Source organism: Hemibagrus wyckioides, linkage group LG26, assembly GCF_019097595.1.
Source record: "Hemibagrus wyckioides isolate EC202008001 linkage group LG26, SWU_Hwy_1.0, whole genome shotgun sequence".
Taxonomy (NCBI): Eukaryota; Metazoa; Chordata; class Actinopteri; order Siluriformes; family Bagridae; genus Hemibagrus; species Hemibagrus wyckioides.
In genome coordinates, this window is record NC_080735.1 from 8,064,376 (window position 1) to 8,084,153 (window position 19,778).

General features: G+C 38.7%; 1 protein-coding gene across 1 annotated transcript; it reads left to right on the plus strand.

The window, feature by feature from the left end:
- Positions 1-13,071: 13,071 nt before the first annotated feature.
- adprhl1 (ADP-ribosylhydrolase like 1) lies at positions 13,072-19,231 on the plus strand. Its single transcript, XM_058380071.1, has 7 exons — positions 13,072-13,509; positions 15,116-15,280; positions 15,393-15,518; positions 16,568-16,708; positions 17,552-17,679; positions 18,296-18,428; positions 18,719-19,231. The coding sequence occupies exons 1-7, from the start codon at positions 13,296-13,298 to the stop codon at positions 18,886-18,888; spliced, it is 1,077 nt and encodes a 358-aa protein (XP_058236054.1). The 5' UTR covers positions 13,072-13,295; the 3' UTR covers positions 18,889-19,231.
- The last annotated feature ends 547 nt before the right edge of the window (positions 19,232-19,778 follow it).

Consider the following 19,778-nt stretch of genomic DNA (forward strand, 5'->3'; position numbering starts at 1 on the left):
ATCCTCATCTCAGACAATCCCACGTGGGTCTCGAGCCCCGGGTTCAGAGCCTGTGCACGGATCCTACACTCCGGATCACCATCGGCTATCAAGACTACAGAAAGAGACTTGAGAAGAAAACCCCAATGGATTTCCGAAGATTTCTACCGGACGTGAACTGGACTCTCCGTGAGCTGGCCTGTGCTGCGGGGCTGCTGGGTGTCTCTGCAGGTGCAGGTTACTGCATTTAGCGCTACTTGTGGAGATAAAGCGCTCCTCCTGACCAGCTCACGGTAGGATGATTTGACTTTAATATCATAGTGTTTTTACAATAAATCATGTTTAACATTAAAGTTACAGTCTAATGTTATCTAGTTAATCAACAGTATCCTCTTTTGCCGCGTATTAGCCTAATGCTAGTTACCATGCTAGCGAACTCGGCCATAGGAATAAACTACACAGCAAAATACTTAACGGAATTGATGACATTTTCTTATGAATTTATCTTATTTCATTTATTTCATTTTTTCTGCAATAAAACGTTTACCTCAGTGGTCGGTTACTTTTAACAATAATGACTACTGGGTTTACACGAAATCATGGTTAGTCTAGTGATTAGCTAGCTCTCGCGCCACGGTTACCGCTTTAAATGACGGTATATTTGTTGTCCTAATGTTATTTATCTATAGAATTTGTCTGTGTTTCATTATTACACAAATTACATGTTAAATTAATGTACTTTTTAATGTCATTAATGTCTTTTTGTTACAAATGTGTTATCTGCCTTTAGAATGTAGTTCATCGTGTACACTATCATAGTGAGTATAAATATAGTTAGATTGCTGAACTCGGATAAACGTTTTAATAATTATACACTATAATAATACTCGACAGCTAAATATTCTATTGTGTAGAATAAAACATTAAAACCAGCAGATCGCAAAATATTATCTTTTATTATTAATGCTTGGGCATGAAGTATACAGTTTAATAGTTAGCTGAATGCTAATGCACTTGAAAACATGGCTACTCATTTTAAGATCTCAACACGATACAATATTTCTCCTAATTTTACCTACTAACTAATAAACCTGGCTCTGGGTTTTACATGTACAATAGAAAATGTTAGTTGTAATTGAAGTCACAGAAAACTCATTTTTTACAGACTCTGTGGATGTGCTGGGAGAATCACTTGATACTCCCTCTGTCCTCCAGGTATGTGTCAGATACATAGTCCTATTTTATCTACATTTCACACATGTAGGCTGCTACTAATCGTCTGTGTGTGTGTGTGTGTGTGTGTTAAGGTCAATGAGCTAAACCTGCTGCTCTGTCCCACTGAACCTCACCATGACACTTCAGTTGTCCTTCTGGTAACCAAACCTACAATTTATTTATGAAAGATGATCACTGGATTGTCCATGTGACAGAATGTTAGATGTGTTAGTATGAAACTGCTAGAATAAGAAAGACACTTGTGTTTGCTCTACTATTTTTTTTTTTTTAAACATTTTTCACGTTTTCACGTTTGTGCAACTCCACCATTACAACCTTTTAGATGTTTTTTTATGAACTGCTCGTCTCCGGCTACTTCAGCCACGGCTTAGCACCTGAGACAGTAAGTGTCTTATCAGGAGATTTATAAGTGATGCTTGAATGTTGAATATTAATATTTTCAAAGTAATAATATATAATGGAGCTTGTTGTCTTTCTTTCTCAAAGTTTGAGGGAGGATTCTCACAGCGGCTGATGGCACTCTTCAGCATGTGGGACCTGGATGTGTGGGAGCCTGCAGCAGAGCTGTATTTTACAGTGCTTATTGTAAGTGTGGAATATCTTCTGATGCCACGATACACAAATTCACAGCTTTGTATCTCTAAGTCAGTGACACTGTTGGATTTGTGTTTGGTGTGTGTGTGTGTGTGTGTGTGTGTGTGTGTGTCAGTCAATAGGATCAGCTGACAGAACTTTTAGTAGTTCTGTTTTCTCAGCCCCTGGAGCTCTACGATGACCCAGAAGCCTTGGTCACTGCAGATACCCAACTCATCAAGCAGCATGTCCAGCTGATGATGAACACTTTGGAGAAGCTTTGAGCTATGTAGTCCCTTAACCCTACACCTCCCCATTCCCTGCCATCCTTCACCCCAGACACACACACACACACACAGTTTATTAATGGTAACAATACTTGTTCAATGCCAGATCACAGTATTAACTCATTATACACTCACCATCCACTAATAGGAACATCTGTACACCTGTCTATTTATGCATTTATCCAATCAGTCAGTCATGTGGCAGTAGCAAAATACATACAGTGAGGCAAAAAATGATTTGATTTTGTACGTTTGCCCACTGACAAAGAAATGATCAGTCTGTAATTTTAATGGTAGGTTTATCTGAACAGTGAGAGACAGATTAACAACAAAAAAATCCAGAAAAACACATTTCAAAAAAGTTTTACATTGATTTGCATTTTATTGAGTGAAATAAGTATTTGACCCCTTTGCAAAACATGACTTAGTCATGTGGCAAACCCTTGTTGGCAATCAAAGACGTCGGACATTTCTTGTAGTTGGCCACCAGGTTTGCACACATCTCACATCTCAAGGAATTTGGGCCCACTCCTCTTTGCATCCACGACCCATTTTCAATGCCCTGGCTGAGGGAAGGAGGTTCTCACTCAAGATTTGATGGTACATGGCTCCGTCTATTGTCCTTTTGATGCGGTGCGGTTGTCCTGTCTCCTTAGCAGAAAAACACCCCTAAAGCATAATGTTTCCACCTCCATGTTTGACGGTGGGGACGGTCTTCTTGGAGTCATAGGCAGCATTCCTCCTCCTCCAAACACGGCGAGTTGAGCTGATGCCAAAGAGCTGGATTTTGGTCTCATTTGACCACATGACCTCTGAATCATTCAGATGTTCACTGGCAAACTTCAGATGAGCCTGTACATGTGCTTTCTTTAGCAGGGGGACCTTGCAGGCGCTACTGGATTTCAGTCTTTCGCGGTGTAGTGTGTTACCAATGGTGACTATGGTCCCAGCTGCCTTGAGATCATTGACAAAATCCTCCAGTGTAATTCTGGGATGATTCCTCGCCATTCTCATGATCATTGAAACTCCATGAGGTGAGATCTTGCATGGAGCCCCAGACCGAGGAAGACTGACAGTCCTTTTGTGTTTCTTCCATTTGGGAATAATCGCACCAACTGTTGTCACCTTCTCACCAAGCTGCTTGGCAATGGTCTTGTAGCTCATTCCAGCCTTGTGTAGGTCTACAATCTTGTCCCTGACATCCATGGACAGCTCTTTGATCTTGGCCATGATGGAGAGTTTGGAATCTGATTGATTGCTTCCTTCTGTGGACAGTGTGTTTCATACAGTTAACGAGCTGAGATTACAGTAGGAGCACTCTCGGGGAGTGCTCTTAATCTCAGCTCCTTACCTGTATAAAAGACACCTGGGAGCCAGAAATCTTTCTGATTGATAGGGGATCAAATACTTATTTCACTCAATAAAATGCAAATCAATGTAGAACTTTTCTGAAATGCGTTTTTCTGGATTTTTTTGTTGTTATTCTGTCTCTCACTGTTCAGATAAACCTACCATTAAAATTACAGACTGATCATTTCTTTGTCAGTGGGCAAACGTACAAAATCATCAGGGGATCAAATAATTTTTTCCCTCACTGTAAATTCATGCAGATACAGGTCAAGGGTTTCTGTTAATGCTTACATCAAACATCAGAATGAGGAAAAGTGTGATTTCTGTGGATTTGAGTTTACACAGAGTGGTGTGAAAAACAAAACACACTGAATGACAGTTCTGTGGGTGGAAATGCTTTGTTAATAAGATAGCTCAAAGTAAAATAGCCAGATTGGTTCGAACTACCATCACACCATTATAACCTTCAGGTGGATGGGCTACAACAGCAGTAGACGTTAGGTTCTGAGACTACTATGGGCACAGACCTACCCGGAGACTCACTTTTTAAGCTTTAACTATAGTTTGTAGGAATGTGTGCTCATATTAGCCTCAAATTCCTGTTCTTGGCTGACAGGAGTGGAGTCTGATGTGGTCTTCTGCTGTTGTAGCCTATCCACTTCAGGTTTTGATGTGTTCTGCATTCTTAGACACTTTCAGACAAGAGTGCTTATTTGAGTTACTGTAGTCTTCCAGTTAGCTCAAACCAGCTTGGTCATTCTCCTCTGATCTCTCTGATCAGCAAGATGTTTCAGAATACAGACTCTACACTCAAAGATGTTTTTCTGTTTTGTTTTTTTGAACCATTCTGTGTAAACTCTTGAGACTGTTGATTGTGAAAATCCCAGTTTCAAAAGTACTTAAACCATGGATAAAGTCACAGAGATCACACTTCTCCCCATTCTGATGTTTGAACATTAGCTGAAGCTCTTGACCTGTATCTGCATGATTGTACGTATTGTGCTGCTGTCACATGACTGGTTGATTGGATAAATGCATAAGTGAGCAGGTGTTCCTATTAAAGTGGACGATGAGTATAAGTTATACTGAATGAGTTAATTTCACAAGACAAGTTAATTGCCTTTTCATCCATCCATCACATTCCATACTTATTTCCATTACTAACTTCACATTTGCCCCACATAGCTCAAGGTCTCCACAGGTAGGTATAAATAAATGTTGTTATACTTTAGCTAAGACTCTATATAAATCTCTCTTCTTGTCTTTCTTAACAGGTCTTCAGGACTCAAGGACATTATCTGTATATGGAAGTATTATAGTGCCGAAATTTCCTGAAAGTAAAATATCATGTTGAATCACATGAACTGAATAAAAACTTGTCAAAAAAAAAAGAAGTTTGAATTTTTCTGCTTTGCAATTTGATCTGAATGGAAAAAAATCCTTACAGCATTTAAAAAAAAATACAAACTTCATTATTTTTCAACCTCAAAAATTCAGGATGAGAAAAATTCAGGTCGACAAAATGCAAGCCTTAAGATTCAGGTGGACAAATTCAGCTCTTAACATTCGGGTTATTACAGGAAGAGCAATGGATTGCCGATTTCTCGGCCCGTGTCGCAGTGCACTTTAAAGTGTACATCCTGCTCCCTGTGTAGTTCACTCCGAGGGGAATCACTTTGCCGATTGGAACACGGCCCTGTAATGAACCTGCAGGAGAAACGGCTCTGAGGAAGAGTGCAGGGATTGCGGGCTGTGAAGACAATGGACCAGGGGGTAAGTTACATTAGATTTATTAATGAACAGGGCAGTATGAGTTATTTTTTTTCTAATATTAGTCTAAAAAAAAGAACGTAACTTTGCTTATTGAATACCATTGTGCCGAAGACACAAAAAGACAAAAAAATTAACAGTACAGTAAAATAACTCATACTGCCCTGTTAATTAATAAAACTAATTTAACTTACCCCTTGGACCATTGCAGGGGCGTTTCTAGGATTTGAGAACACCAGGAGCTGATTAGGGAGTTGGGTTAAGCAAAAATAACATGTTTTGAAAGAGCATTTTTATGTAATATTGTTTAATAATAAACACAAATAAACAGTATGCAACTTTAGAAAATTTCATTCAATCTTTTTTCTGACTCCTCCCATCATTTCAGAGTCTTGCTACTAAAATATGAGCTAAATTGATTACATTTTCTCTCACACAGGTATGCCATGCAATATTAATCCTGTTACAGCTTGTGTGTGAAGCAGTGTCTTGTAGATCCTTTTTTATTATTATTTTACAATAATCTATATTATACTTGCACCTCTTATTTCATTCCTCATTCATACTGCCACTGCTGTATGTATTATCCTTTGTTTATTTTTATTTTACAGCCTCTCTTCTCTTCTTATTGTTCTCTCATCTCTCATTCTCTCATCTGTCTTGCTGCTTGTATCTTGTCTACTTCATGCTCTTGGTGACTTTCTATCCTATTTCTTTGAGGGTGGAATCATCAGAGAGTATCTCAGAGACTTGACTTGAGCAAAACGGTCAATTACCATACTAGTATTTATAATGCTGAGAATTCCTTTACCAATTGACAGAACAGCCGAATGATGGAGTCTGTTCTGGTCCATTGTTCCCCAAAGCCATGTCTGTATTTTAACTTAAATACTGCATTAGTCGTAGAAACTCATGATGTTCAGACTGTAATGTCTTAGTGCTTTAACAGTTTATATTTTATTTAGATCTATCTTTAGTCTTATTTAATTTAAGGCTTTTGTACGTCTTATGTATGGAATAATATTCAGAAGGGTCCTTATGTCAGGGGTTTTCAGAATCAGAGACAGTGGGCCTCCTTTTTGACACAATATACATTTGTTAGCCGACTTTTATCAACTGTGTTAACATTAAAAATTAAAAGTTAGACTATTATCTGAATAATAAGATTGTTGTGTTTTCTGACAGTTTTTATTTATTGCTGTCACGTGCAAGGGCTGTAAGGTGTTTGTGTGTGGTGTGTGTGTGTATATATATATATATATATATATATATATATATATATATATGTGTATATATATATATATATATATGTAGGTGTTTCAGTCACGTGGTGTGAAAGCGGCTCCGTGCAGACCGTAAGTGTAGGACATTACAATGCGGTACACTCTATTTTGGCCTATGTGTGTGTGTGTGTGTGTGTGTGTGTGTGCGCGCGGAGAGAGTTGTCAATCAAAATCGTGTACTGTAAACGGCAACAGTGCTCAACTAAACCGATCAACATTTAATTAATTCCTCTACACTCCGGTGACAAAATTCGGGATAAAACATTCAGGGCTAGATTAAAATCATTCGGGTCTCGAGCCCTATTGATGATGATTAGCACTAGCCACGCCCCTGGTCCACTATCTTCACAGCCCGCAATCCCTGCGCTCCTCCTCAGAGCCGTTTCTCCTACAGGTTCATTACAAGAGCCGTGTTCCAATCGGTAAAGTGATTCCCCTCGAAGTGAACTGTATAGGGAGCAGGATGTACACTTTAAAGTGCACTGCGACACGGGCCCGAGAAATCGGCAATCCATTGCTCTTCCTGTAATAAAAATCTGTGAAATGACGAATTTTGCGTTAGTGAAATTGTTTATATGGAATAGTATTGACAACAGACTGTTTCTGATTTATAGACACCCAAGAAAACATTTGTACACAAAAGTAGAGCCTTGAAGAATGAAGCTGGTCCTCATTCAGACCTCCACATTCTTGAGAAAACTGGAATTTTATGTTGACTTTCAAGAACCTGATTGCTGAAGGAAAATGACTGAATGATTAAAGCTGAAATATTTCATCTGCTTCCTACTCCTATAATAGTCTGTATCTCAAAAATCTTACACCCACAGAATTATCAGATTCTTATCATTCCAAGGTCTTGTGATGTGAATTGGAAAAAAACAAACTTGCTAATATTACAGTAATGTTTGATCTCTTTAATGCAACTGGATTGAGAAACAAGCCCACAAAGCTGTTGCAGTAGAATTGCTTGTAAATAGTAACATGACTTTTTCTAGACTTTCTGTAGAGGCTGGGGAAAGCTCATCTCCCATCCCCAGTAGCTGTGTCACTGCCCAGTTTGGGAACTGCACCGTCTCTGACAATTCACTGTGTACTGCATAAGCTGTATTTGGGTGAAATAACAATAAAAGCTCCTTAAATTGAAATATCAAGTCATGTCAAGATTTTTAATTAGTGTGATTGCATAAGCAATCGTACTCTTGTTATCGTCACTATTTATTAGTGTGATTGCGCATTGTGAAGGACGCATTGTCTTTAAACTGTTCCTACAGCTTGAATTCTTATCCTACAGCCACATAAACTACCTTAAACTTTTTAAACTGTGACTTTAGCTTTTAAATATTATTTGAGCATGTCTTGCAATAGTTTAAGCAACATATTCGCAATCACACTCGCATTTTCTTCTGGAAATGCAACATTCTAGTTATTAGTGTGATTGCGTTATCGTCACTATTTATTAGTGTGATTGTGTCAGCATTTTGTCACTATTTATTATTATTATTATTATTATTTCTTGTTATCGTCACTATTTATTATTATTATTATTATTATTATTATTATTATTATTATTATTATTCCGGTTCCTGGACTCGCTACTAGTCCTAAACGGTAATAGCTAAAAACATGGTTCCAACGCTAAAATGTTGATTATGTTCTGCTTAACTGTCCTATTACTTTTCATGCTGATAACTATTGTAGTTTATTTTATATCAATTTTAAATGCGTTTGTTACGGACCTCACTTCCTGGTTTCCGCACGGACATTTAAGGAGAGCGCGCATACTTCGGCTTTTCTCAGAGATTTTTGGCAGTTGCCGTAAACAAGCATGTAAAACATTACTAGTCCTAAACGGTAATAGCTAGAAACATGGGTCCAGCGCTGAAATGTTGCCCATGTTGTGCTTATGTGTGCTATTACTTTTCATGCTGATAAGTATTATAGTTTATTTTATATGAATTTTTAAATGCATTACGGACTTCAGACCGCTAGTGTGTGTGTGTGTGTGTGTGTGTGTGTGTGACGTCAGCTAGAGTGAGGGAAGAGGTTGGACGCATCGTCTTTAAACTGTTCCCAGCGCACACACTAGTTTGTTTAGATTTCATATTTTACCTGTGACTTTAGTTTGTATATATTATTTGAGAATGTCTTGCAATAGTTTAAGCATGTATAGCTTTTATATTTGTAACTGAGTGTAGCGCTACGTGGTGTGATGTAAACTTCATCTTAATAAGTTAACTTGCCAGATCATGCCACTTTATCGCTTCTGGTACTTTACTAGAGCGTCCACCTGCCATGCTGGAGACCCAGGTTCGAGACCCGCTCGGAGTTGTATTTATATATTATTTGGGCATGTCTTGCAATATATCACTTAAACGGTAATAGCTAGAAACATGCTTACAACTCTAAAATGCTGCTTAGGTGTGCTATTAGTTTTCATGCTGATAAGTGTTAGTTTTTTTTCGATGGATTTTTAAATGTATGTTTCACGGACTTCAGACCGCTGCTGTGTGTGAGACGTCAGCTAGAGTGAGGGAGGAGGGTTTTTTAAGGACGCATTGTCTTTAAACTGTTCCTACAGCTTGAGTTCTTACTCTACAGCCACATGAACTACCTTAAACTTTTTAACTGTGACTTTAGCTTTTAAATATTATTTGAGCATGTCTTGCAATAGTTTAAGCAACATATTCGCAATCGCACTCGCATTTTCTTCTGAAATGCAACATTCTAGTTATTATTATTATTATTATTATTGTTGTTGTTGTTGTTCTAAAGAGTTCATGTTATAATTCCATGTGTTTTTACCTCATAATTATAATATTTTCAACAAAACTTGAAGGCACCTTTTGTGAATGTGGTCAACAGCAAGCAGGAAATTATATATGATTATGATAATATGATTTATTTAGTTTTATCATGAGGTTATAAATATGTCATGACATATAATTTATACACATATTCATCAGGCATACAGCGATCAGCTTCAACATAAAAAAAAAACACAGGCCCAATACTTTGTAGGACCCCCACCAAAAACAGCTCTGACCCCTCGAGCCATGGAGTTCACAAGACCTCTGAAGGTGTTCTGTGGGATCTGGCACCAAGACATTAGCAGCAGAACCTTTAATTCTTGTAAGGTGTGAGGTGGGAACTCTATGAATCAGACTTGTTTGTCTAGAACAGCCCACAGATGCTCGATTGGATTGAGATCTGGGGAAACTGGAGGCCAAGTCAACACCCCAAACTCATTGTTGTGCTCATCAAACCATTCCTGAACCATTTTTCCTTCCTGGCACGGCACATTATCCTGCTGAAAGAGACCACAGACATCAGGGTATACTGCTTCCATGAAAGGGTGTACATGGTCTGCAACAATGCTTAGGTAGGTGGTACATGTCAATGTAACATCCACATGGATGGCAGGACCCAAGGTTTCCCAGCAGAACATTCCCCAAAGCATGACACTGCCTCCGTCGGCTTGCCTTCTTCCCATAGTGCATCCTGGTCCCATGTGTTCCCCAGGTAAGAGACGCACATGAACGCAGCCATCCACGTGGTGTAAAATAAAACATGATTCATCAGACCAGACCACCTTCTTCCACTGCTCTATGGTCCAGTTCTGTTGCTCACATGATAATTTTTGGCACTTTTGGCAGTGCACAGGGGTCAGCATGGGCACCCTGACTGGTCTGCGGCTCTGCAGCCCCATACTCAAAAAATCTGATGCACTGTGTATTGTGACACCTTTCTATCAGAACCAGCATTAACCTCTGTTGGATCAGATCACACGGGCCAGCCTTCGTTCCCCATGTGCATCGATGAGCCTTGGCCACCCGTGACTCTGTCACCGGTTCACCACTGTTCCTTCCTTGGAAAACTTTTGATAGATACGGACCACTGCAGACCGGGAACACTCCACAAGAGCTGGAGTTTTGGAGACGCTCTGATCCAGTTGTCTAGCCATCACAATTTGGCCCTTTGTCAAACTCGCTCAAATCCTTACACTTGTCCATTTTTCCTGCTTCTAACATCAAATTTGTGGAGAAAATGTTCACTTGCTGCCTAATATATCCCACCCACTAACAGGTGCCATGATGAGGAGATCATCAGTGTTACTCACTTCACCTGTCAGTGGTCATAATGTTATGGCTGATCAGTGTACATCTCCCTCAGTGTCACCCAAATGAGGATGAGGTTCCCTTCTGAGCCTGCTTCCACTCAAGGTTTCTTCCTCATGTCATCTCAGGGAGTTTTTCCTTGCCACTGTCACCTTGCTCATTAGAGATAAAAAGAGAATAACTTTGTTATTTTTTTCTATTTTTCTATACTTCTGTACAGCTGCTTTGATTCATGTACATTGTTGAAAGTTGTGCTATAAAAATAACTTGAAATAAATAAATAAATTCAGTGTCTGAGTATTTATTTAATGCTTGAGTGTGTGTCTTTCTCAGTTGTGTTTTTTGTATTTAAAGGAGCAGTTTCTACTTGAACTGTACTATTTATTCTGTACTGAAAGGTGAATCTCATCATGAAAACATCCCTAAGTCTGAAGGGGTCATTGTATCATCTGCAGATATTTCAGTAAATATATATTTATGTTCTTATTTATTTCATAGTTCTTTTATTGTTGTTAACTTCTCTACAGTGAATAGAAAAACTAAGTGTTGCCCTGATTCACATTCAGTACTTTTATTGAGTGGAAAATCATCATGGAAAGACATTTTAACAGAAATAATTCTCATAGGGACCAGCTCATGTTGGAGTAGAGGGTAATGAGGAGGTGGATATTATAGCTAAGCAGGCTCTAAAACATTGAAAAAACGATATAAATATAGCAGTGATTAACTCTGAAGACAAAGGATTAATGAAAGTAGCTGTTGGAGTTATTATATTAATGTGTAATTGTTGTTCCGGACACTAGAGGGCGTATCTGAGTATTTTGAATGGATTGTGTCTGGAAGAGAGTCTGGAAGAGTGTTACGTGTTGTCTTGAATAAAATATTTGTTTCTTAGTTGAAAGTTGGACTTAAGTATCGGAATGCTTCCTTTTTTGTTTGCAATGCTAAATGGACAATAAATGGATTGGCATATCCAATTTTGTCCCGAAGGTATGGACAAAGTGTTTGTTATTTTATTGAATGAAGATAGTGTGATTTATTGCCCTTTCTGCCCTGTAGTATAGACTGCACCTCCTTACCTAGTGTAATAGTTGAGTTGTTGTGGGTGTTCGGGGTTAATAACAATAATAAAACACGGACACTATGACGAGCTCTTCATTCATAACCTTTTTTCTTACTTTCTTTTCTTTTCTCTCTATAATTACACTGATTCCCCAAAAAAGTCACTGCTCAATATATTTCAGCAAAATAAAAGTCCCTTAGCCTCTTCCCAGTAAAAATAAAAGTCCATTCATAAATACAAAATATTATTAACAAAACATTGAATCTCTTTCATGATTTATGAATCTCTCGCACTATGATGATTGTTTAGTGTATTTTTTTAATCTGTGTGACTCAAATTGACCGTTTTATCATGATTACCTGTTTTCCTAATAAAATGTAGTTTTTAGTAACTGATACACGTTTCATGTTTTGTCCTGATAAATTCCCAGTGAGTGTTTTGAAGCAGCATGTCACTGACCAGGCCAGGGCTCTCCAACCTTTATTCCTCTGAGAGATACTTACAAAATTAAGAGCTACTCCTGTTATATTATTAGTAACATGTATTTACATAGCTTATTGCCATAAACCAAACCAGCTGAATAAAAGATACTTTTAAATAAAATAAATTATTGTCAGATTTTATTCATTCATATTGCTGAAATTGGTCAAGCTTTATCAGATTGGTTGGAGTCTGCTGGTGAAGAGCAAACCATGTCTTGACTGGTCCAGTCTAACACATTGATTCACCGCATTAATCAGAGACTTATAACCAGAGTGACTTGCATTTAACTCATTTATTCAACTGACCATTTGAGAGATAAGGGCCTAGCTTAAAGGTCCAGCAATGACAGCTTGGTGATCCTGGGATTTGAACTTCTTCCACTGAACCTTTTAATCAGAAGTCCACTACGTTAGCCACTGAGTTACCAGTTCCCACACCAGGATCTTGTTCATGCTGCCGAACCACTCCTGTGTACCTTTGCCAGTACGTTTCGGGTCATCGTCCTGTTGGAAGGTGTTGCTATAGTTTCACCAGGTCTAATTTTATAGGTTAGATCAATCTTATGCTATAATAAATGATATTGATTTCCTCCAATATTATGGGCTGTTTTTATGCATATATTCATAACATCTGACATTCATTTCAGTTCCAGACTAAAGACTGGAAAGTTGTGGAATGTGGAAAAGTTGAAGGGGATGAATACATGTTTAAGGCACTGTATGGAGTGTGATGATTTTTGTCTCTGTTTGCTATAACTCCATTGTTGTCTGTGGCTTTGGGAGGGCAGTTAGCGCTGATCCTGGACCAGCTGCTGGATTCTGGACTCTCGCTCTGGTGCTGTGGGGATTGCCTTTTTAGGAGACACCTGATCACAGCAACACAAAGAAGGCTTGGTGATAAGAGCCTGCTGGATATGTGTGTGTGTGTATGAGAGAGAGAGATGAATAGGGCCCTGGTGATTAGGAGCAGTGCCTGGGAGGGGGCAGAGGTAGGGGTATTTGCTGGTTTTTGGTCAAGCTGTACTCTGTAGAGATTTTGTTGAAAGCAGGCAGTGCAGTCTCCTGTAGTGCTCTCTCCAACACCTAGCCAAGAACAACAGCTACTACTTGTGCCTGAAGATATTTTTGTAGATGGTTTGGGTTTGAAAAGGTACTCGATGGAGAAATTCCAGGCCGCAATGCTCCTGGGTGCGGTAGGAGACTCTTTAGGATACCGCAAAGGCCGCTGGGAAAGCTGCATGTCAGGGTCTAAGATACAGAAAGAGCTCACGGAGCTTGGGGGACTGGCAGCCCTAAAACTGGATCCAGAAAACTGGCCTCTGAGTGATGGAGCTCTGATGCACATGACCACAGCGGAGGCCCTTATATCAGGTATGGATGTGTCTCCAGTTGGAAAACTCAAACTGATAGCATGAAACATGTAGGACTGGAAAATGTAAGGAAAGGAAAGGAAAGGAAAAAGTTTTTAACTTCATATCGCTGGGTCGAGATTTATATTTCTCTTCAAGCTAGGTTTCACTAAACCTTTATAGAAGTTAATAAATAACATGTTTTGTGATGAATAAGTCAATAAACAGTTAGAATTGTTCATTTTTACACCTACAATATTTATAATAATCTGACTTTAGCCTCTTGAATTGTGACTGCTTTTAATAATAATTATAATAAATAAAAAATGTTAATAAAAAAGAATTTATTGTAGCTTGTTCTCATTAGGACAATTTGCTGCAGGAGCTACTGTGATGTGGTTCTGAAGATTTTATTTCGTGTTTACAAATAAATGCTAATACATTTTAAATCTGGCTTTAATGTTTTATCAGTTCGAAATGAGAAGATTCACTTACTGTCTTGTTTTATTAAGATTAGAGACTATACACTTGGTTTTAGTTTCAGAATAAGGAGGAAGAAGGAAGTTAAGTTTAATGGTAAATGTGTATGGTCTTGCTGGAGATCTTTGATAGAGTCTCAGATTGTTATTTGCCATATATAGCTGGAAAAAACTCTCATTGTAATCTTTCCAGGTCACATTCTCGTTGTTATCCCTGGTGATCGTGACCCAGGCTGATATCTGATCTCATAAACAGTTTCATAAACAGTTGCTGACATACACACACGTGCATTCACAACAATAATACATGCCCTATATCCTGTTATCTCCTGCTTATCTCTGTGTGCCACCAACACCAGAATAGAATTTGAACTGTTTCATCTGTAGATGCACTTGTAGCAAGGCATAACCCGAGTTATAGATAACTCTGCCATCTTTAATCCATTAAAACCTCGAGCTTAAAGTCAGTACTCATCATCCTGCAGTTGTCTTCTCTTGTTGAACAGATTTTCCACCAAGCTGAGAATAGAACTTGATCCTTCACCACAGTGGGATGATGGTAGGCCACTGGACCAGTATCATCATTCAGAGAGTCCTGTGCTTATGCTAACTGGAAAGAGGACAGACTTGGTGATTTGGTTTCTACTTATTCAAATTCAAATAGAACTGAGAAGCAGCAGACTCAAAATCACAGTGAAACTGTACTCTTTTTTTGTATTGAGAATGTTTAATGCCAGGACTGCATAACAAGCCGCTTAATGATGCCTTATAATTCGATCCCACCTAATCACATCCGCAGCTCCTCACCGTCTCAGTTCACATCAGCCAAATCCCTAAGCCGAGTTGGACTGATATATGAGCTCTGTTTTAGGGATGTGGACAGATGAAATAGAGGCTGTGTGGCTACCGATGAGCCCCACTAATGCGCGGAAAGTATCCCTCCTCAACTGCCTCATACACACGGCTAAATTTAGCCTGACACACTACGACTCAGTTGCCTGAAATGCTAAGCATGATAATACCACATGACGGCATGAAAATCCTAGAGATGTGGTAGAAAACAATTCATTCTTCTATGGTGTGTGACATCATGTAGCAAAAAGTGGGGAAAATGTCACAAGCTGTATAACTGCCTACACTGTTGTTTAGATTACTGGTGTCTGGAAGACTTGTACAGAGAGGTTGTGCGGCTCTTCGTGGCAGCTATGGTGTCCCTTCAAGGTCGAACTCCTGACCCAAGCACAGTAGAAGCTTGTTCCTACATCAAACCTGATAACTACCTGCTGGCCTGGCACACACCATTCAATGAAAAAGGTATACCTTCCTCTATAACAGTGATCCAGGCCTGTAGAGTAGCTGTTAATTACTTAGCTTTGTATTTATTATTATCTATCTTGACAATATGTGTACTTACCATTGCTAACAGGTTCAGGTTTTGGAGCTGCCACGAAGGCTATGTGTGTGGGTATGCGCTACTGGCAGCCTGAAAGACTGGAAACCCTAGTGGAAGTGAGCATCGAAATAGGCCGGATGACCCACAACCACCCCATAGGTACCACATGGTCCTTATAGAATCATAACTAGCCAAGAAACCAACTTGTTTCATTCTCAAAGACATAATTAAATTCAAGAAGGAATTAGCTAGTTGTTTGGAAATATATCCTTCCATTTAAAGCCACACCCCTAAAACTCATGCATACAAGCAGCCGAGGCTGGAGCCCTGAATGCTAGGGCGAGGTGTGTGATTGATAGCCAAGGCTAGATGCTTCCTCATTGGTCGGATGCACCATCAAGTTTTAAAGACTTTCTTCTGAAATATTTCCATGCCAAATCTCACAAAATGGATTCTGGGAATTGAGATTGCGTTCATGTTTCCTTGTGCCATCGTACCTCTTATGCTCTATTTATTACAAGCAACGTCTGCTCCAGGTCACTTCAAGATTTTTATTTTTAATAATTTTATTTTGAATAATTTTGTTTTTTTATTAAATAACCCAGAGTCTCCACTCTCAGAGTCAGGAGGTATATACAACATGGATGCTGGCAACATTTCTTTATATTGCAAATATAAGCATTTTTTAATTAAATAAATAAATAAATAAATACATTTTATAGATAGATAGATAGATAGATAGATAGATAGATAGATAGATAGATAGATAGTGCTATTAAATGACATGGTATGAATTTTATTTATGTTTTAATCATTTTTTTATCATTTTTTATTTAGAAGATTCTAGATACTCTATATTGTTCATGGACATTAAATATCAGTGTTTCTAAAGCAATTTTTTGGGGAAATTCATTGTTAAGTGAAAGAAACAAATTGTTTGCATAAGCATTATTTTATTTCTAAAATTAAAGGCAACAATGTGATGTTTAATCGTTCGTGAACAGTCATTTATTTTTGTTAATTAATTAATTTAAAATTATTTTTTCTATTGCTGCAATGACATGAACACGTGAGCAAAACATCAATTTCTGAATAAAATGAAAAGCAGAAAGGAAAAGCAGAAGTTGATATACAATTAGAGGCTCATTAATGAAAGGTTACTTTGGACAGAACTGGACTGGAAACTAAGGCTCTGGTTTCATGTGCAGGGTTTTTGGGATCTGTTTGTACTGCCCTGTTTGCCTCATATGCAGTCCAAGGCAAACCGGTGGTGACCTGGGGCCGTGATCTCATGAAGGTGATCCCTAAGGCTGAGGATTACTGCAGGAAGACCATACGCCACATAGCAGGTTTGGAACCTGAGACCAATTCATGACACAATCTGACACAATCATGACACAAACAAAATTACACATAAAATATGTGAATCCCATCATCTAAGAATTTGCATGCAACAAACATACTTTTTGACAAGAGGTCTTTCAAAAACGTCTCAAGTCAAGAGACCGTGGCACTACGTGAAAGACAAAGCTACATAAAACAACGCATAACAAAGTATACTACACAGTACCACATGCATGCATGTGTGCAAAACTGGCCACATTTATAGGAATGCCTGTATGTTGTCTTTGTTTATCGTAGACAATCTGCCTCAAGGTGCGAAGATTCTTTTCTGCTCAGCGTGTTTGTAAAGAGTGTTTATTTGAGTTAGCGTAGCCTTCCTGTCATACTGAATCAGTGTTTTTATCCCCCTCCGACCTCAGCAGGAATTTCCACCCACAGAACTGTAGCCTACTGTATATTTTACTGTGGTTCATGAAAATATGTGGAATACTTACACATCCCATCTGATACCATCAACCACGCCGAAATCACATCATATTTTTCCACTAAATGAAGTTTCTCATCCTTCTGAAGTGAACCCTGACTGAATCTTTGACATGACTTTGTGCTGCCACATAATTGGTTGATTGGATAGCTGCGGTTCAGACGTTCCTATTAAAGTGCCTTCTGACTGTATGATCACTGAACATAAGAGGTCTGTGGAAATTCCTGCAGAATAATCAGACTTGTTCTTTGGTATTTTATTGCCATTGTGTAATCCTTTACAGTAGGTTCTCTTAAACATGTAATAGAGTAGAAACAATTTTCCTTAAACACCTGCTGACTGTGTGAATAATCTCTCTTTTCAGAGTACCAGGAGAAATGGTTTTACTTTGAAGCCAAGTGGCAGTTCTATTTGCAGGAGAGAGAGATCGAGGAGGAGGGACAGAACAAGCCTCTTTTCCCTAATACATATGACGCAGATGAGACAGATAAGGTTAGGCCTAATTGTTTTTAATTGCATCATAATTGACTTTCATTTCATGAGTTATTACTGACGTGTAACGATTAGGCATGTGGAATGTGTTTGGATGATCTTGTCATAAATGTAAAGGTCTTCTAATGGAATAAATATAGGCTGTACTCGTAGATATAACAATTGTCTTTTAATCCACACACACCCATGGGCAAAGCCACTGACAAACAAAAAGCATGGTACATTCAGTACCAGTAGAGATGATAAATGTATACAATAATTATAGTTCTGGAAGCACAGTTTTTGTTGCAACTTTAACTCCTAGGTGTGGTGCAGCTGGAGGAGTTGCTGTTGCTTCAAGGTACTCTGTTTGATCCTGAGATTAAGTTACTATCTGTGTGGAGTTTTGTATGTTCTCTCCAAGTCTCCGCAGGAGAGTACTGCATCCTGCCAGTAGGTGGATTTGCAGCTCTAATCTGTCCCAAGGTCAACCCATGGTCTATTCCCACTTGTTCCTGGGATAGACTCCAGATCCACAGTGACCCTGACCGGGACAAAGTGCTTACTGAAGATGAATAAATAAAACTAATTAACATTAAACGAAGATGTACAAGTAATTATCCTGCATCTCTCACAGGTTTACAAGAGCTGGAGCTCTGAAGGCCGAGGAGGACACAGGGGCCACGATGCACCTATGATCGCCTATGATGCTCTGCTGGCTGCGGGATCAGACTGGAGCGAGCTCTGCAAACGGGCCATGTTTCATGGAGGTGGAGTAAAACCTAATTCACTACAAAAGCGTACATATATATCTAAAAAAAATGTGGATGAAATAGTAGGAATATAATTATAATATAATATAATATATTTATTGTTTTGTGTCCGAAAGGAGAACTCTGATATAAGATCAGCCCACATTCCATTCTGTGATCATTTTCGTGTAGGAAGAAAATAAATGTGTTATGAAACATTGAAACCGTAATGTGTTATGAAACATTTTGCGTATAGAAGTATATAGGATGAGATCTTGACATTAAAATTGATGATTGCATTGTTCCAGGAGAGAGCAGCGCTACAGGTCTGATTGCTGGCTGTCTCTATGGTCTGCTTTACGGATTGAACCAAGTGCCTCAAGGACTGTACCAAAACCTTGAAAAGCGGGAGAAACTCGAAGAGCTTGGAGCCAAACTGTATCACATGGCATCCGCAGAAAAGTATATAGAGAAGTAACACTCACCTCCTTGTTCACACAGGGAGTTCACACAGCTCCCAAGCTGCACAGCTACACACCCCTCCTGTACCTCCTCTCAGCATATAACCATAAGGGCCGCTAATTTCCTCTAAGAACAGATGCAAATGAATTGAAGCTGTTTTTTCAAAGGTTTTGCTTTTTCAGTGTCAAAGTATATGTAACTTACAACAGCAACAACACCTTACGACTGTTTGACCCAAGAGACTTTTATGTAGTTTGGCCAGGAGCTTTGCTAATTCATGATGTCTGGTCAAATTATAGTAAAAAGTACTCTGTGCATGTTCTGGTGCATGTATATTATGTAAATTAAAAAAAATCTTAAACAGACCTTACTTTGTAATTTGATTTCTTACCAAAATCTGATGCCTAATTGCAATATGATATGACTAAGTATCATATCCTTGTTCTTGTCTAAACCTCTAAACTTTCACACTACATGATGTTCTTGGGTATTTGCACAATGTGATGCTTTTAAATTACTGATATTATATATCAAGATTTCCCAGACATTTCCATGGTCTTCTGGGGCAAAAATTCAATGTCTGAAATGATGTAGTGTGAAATCTCTCACTCCCTAAACCTTCTCTAGCCCTTTAATGTCCCTGCTATAAATCTAACCCTTATTCATCTCAAATGCACAAAGCAGCTTTTACAGCAGAGGCTCTGATTCTTGGAGTGTAACCAAATCCCCATTCCTGCCTTGCTTTTGCTATGTGGGGGCCTCTGTACAAAGAAGACTATTACAGATACTTTACTGAGGATCACTGAGTATAAAGAAGGACTCTTTTATTTCACACAGAGCAGAACAGGAAAGGCCTCAAGGAGTCATTGCCCCAGAGACCAACATTACAGTCAATGGCAAGACACT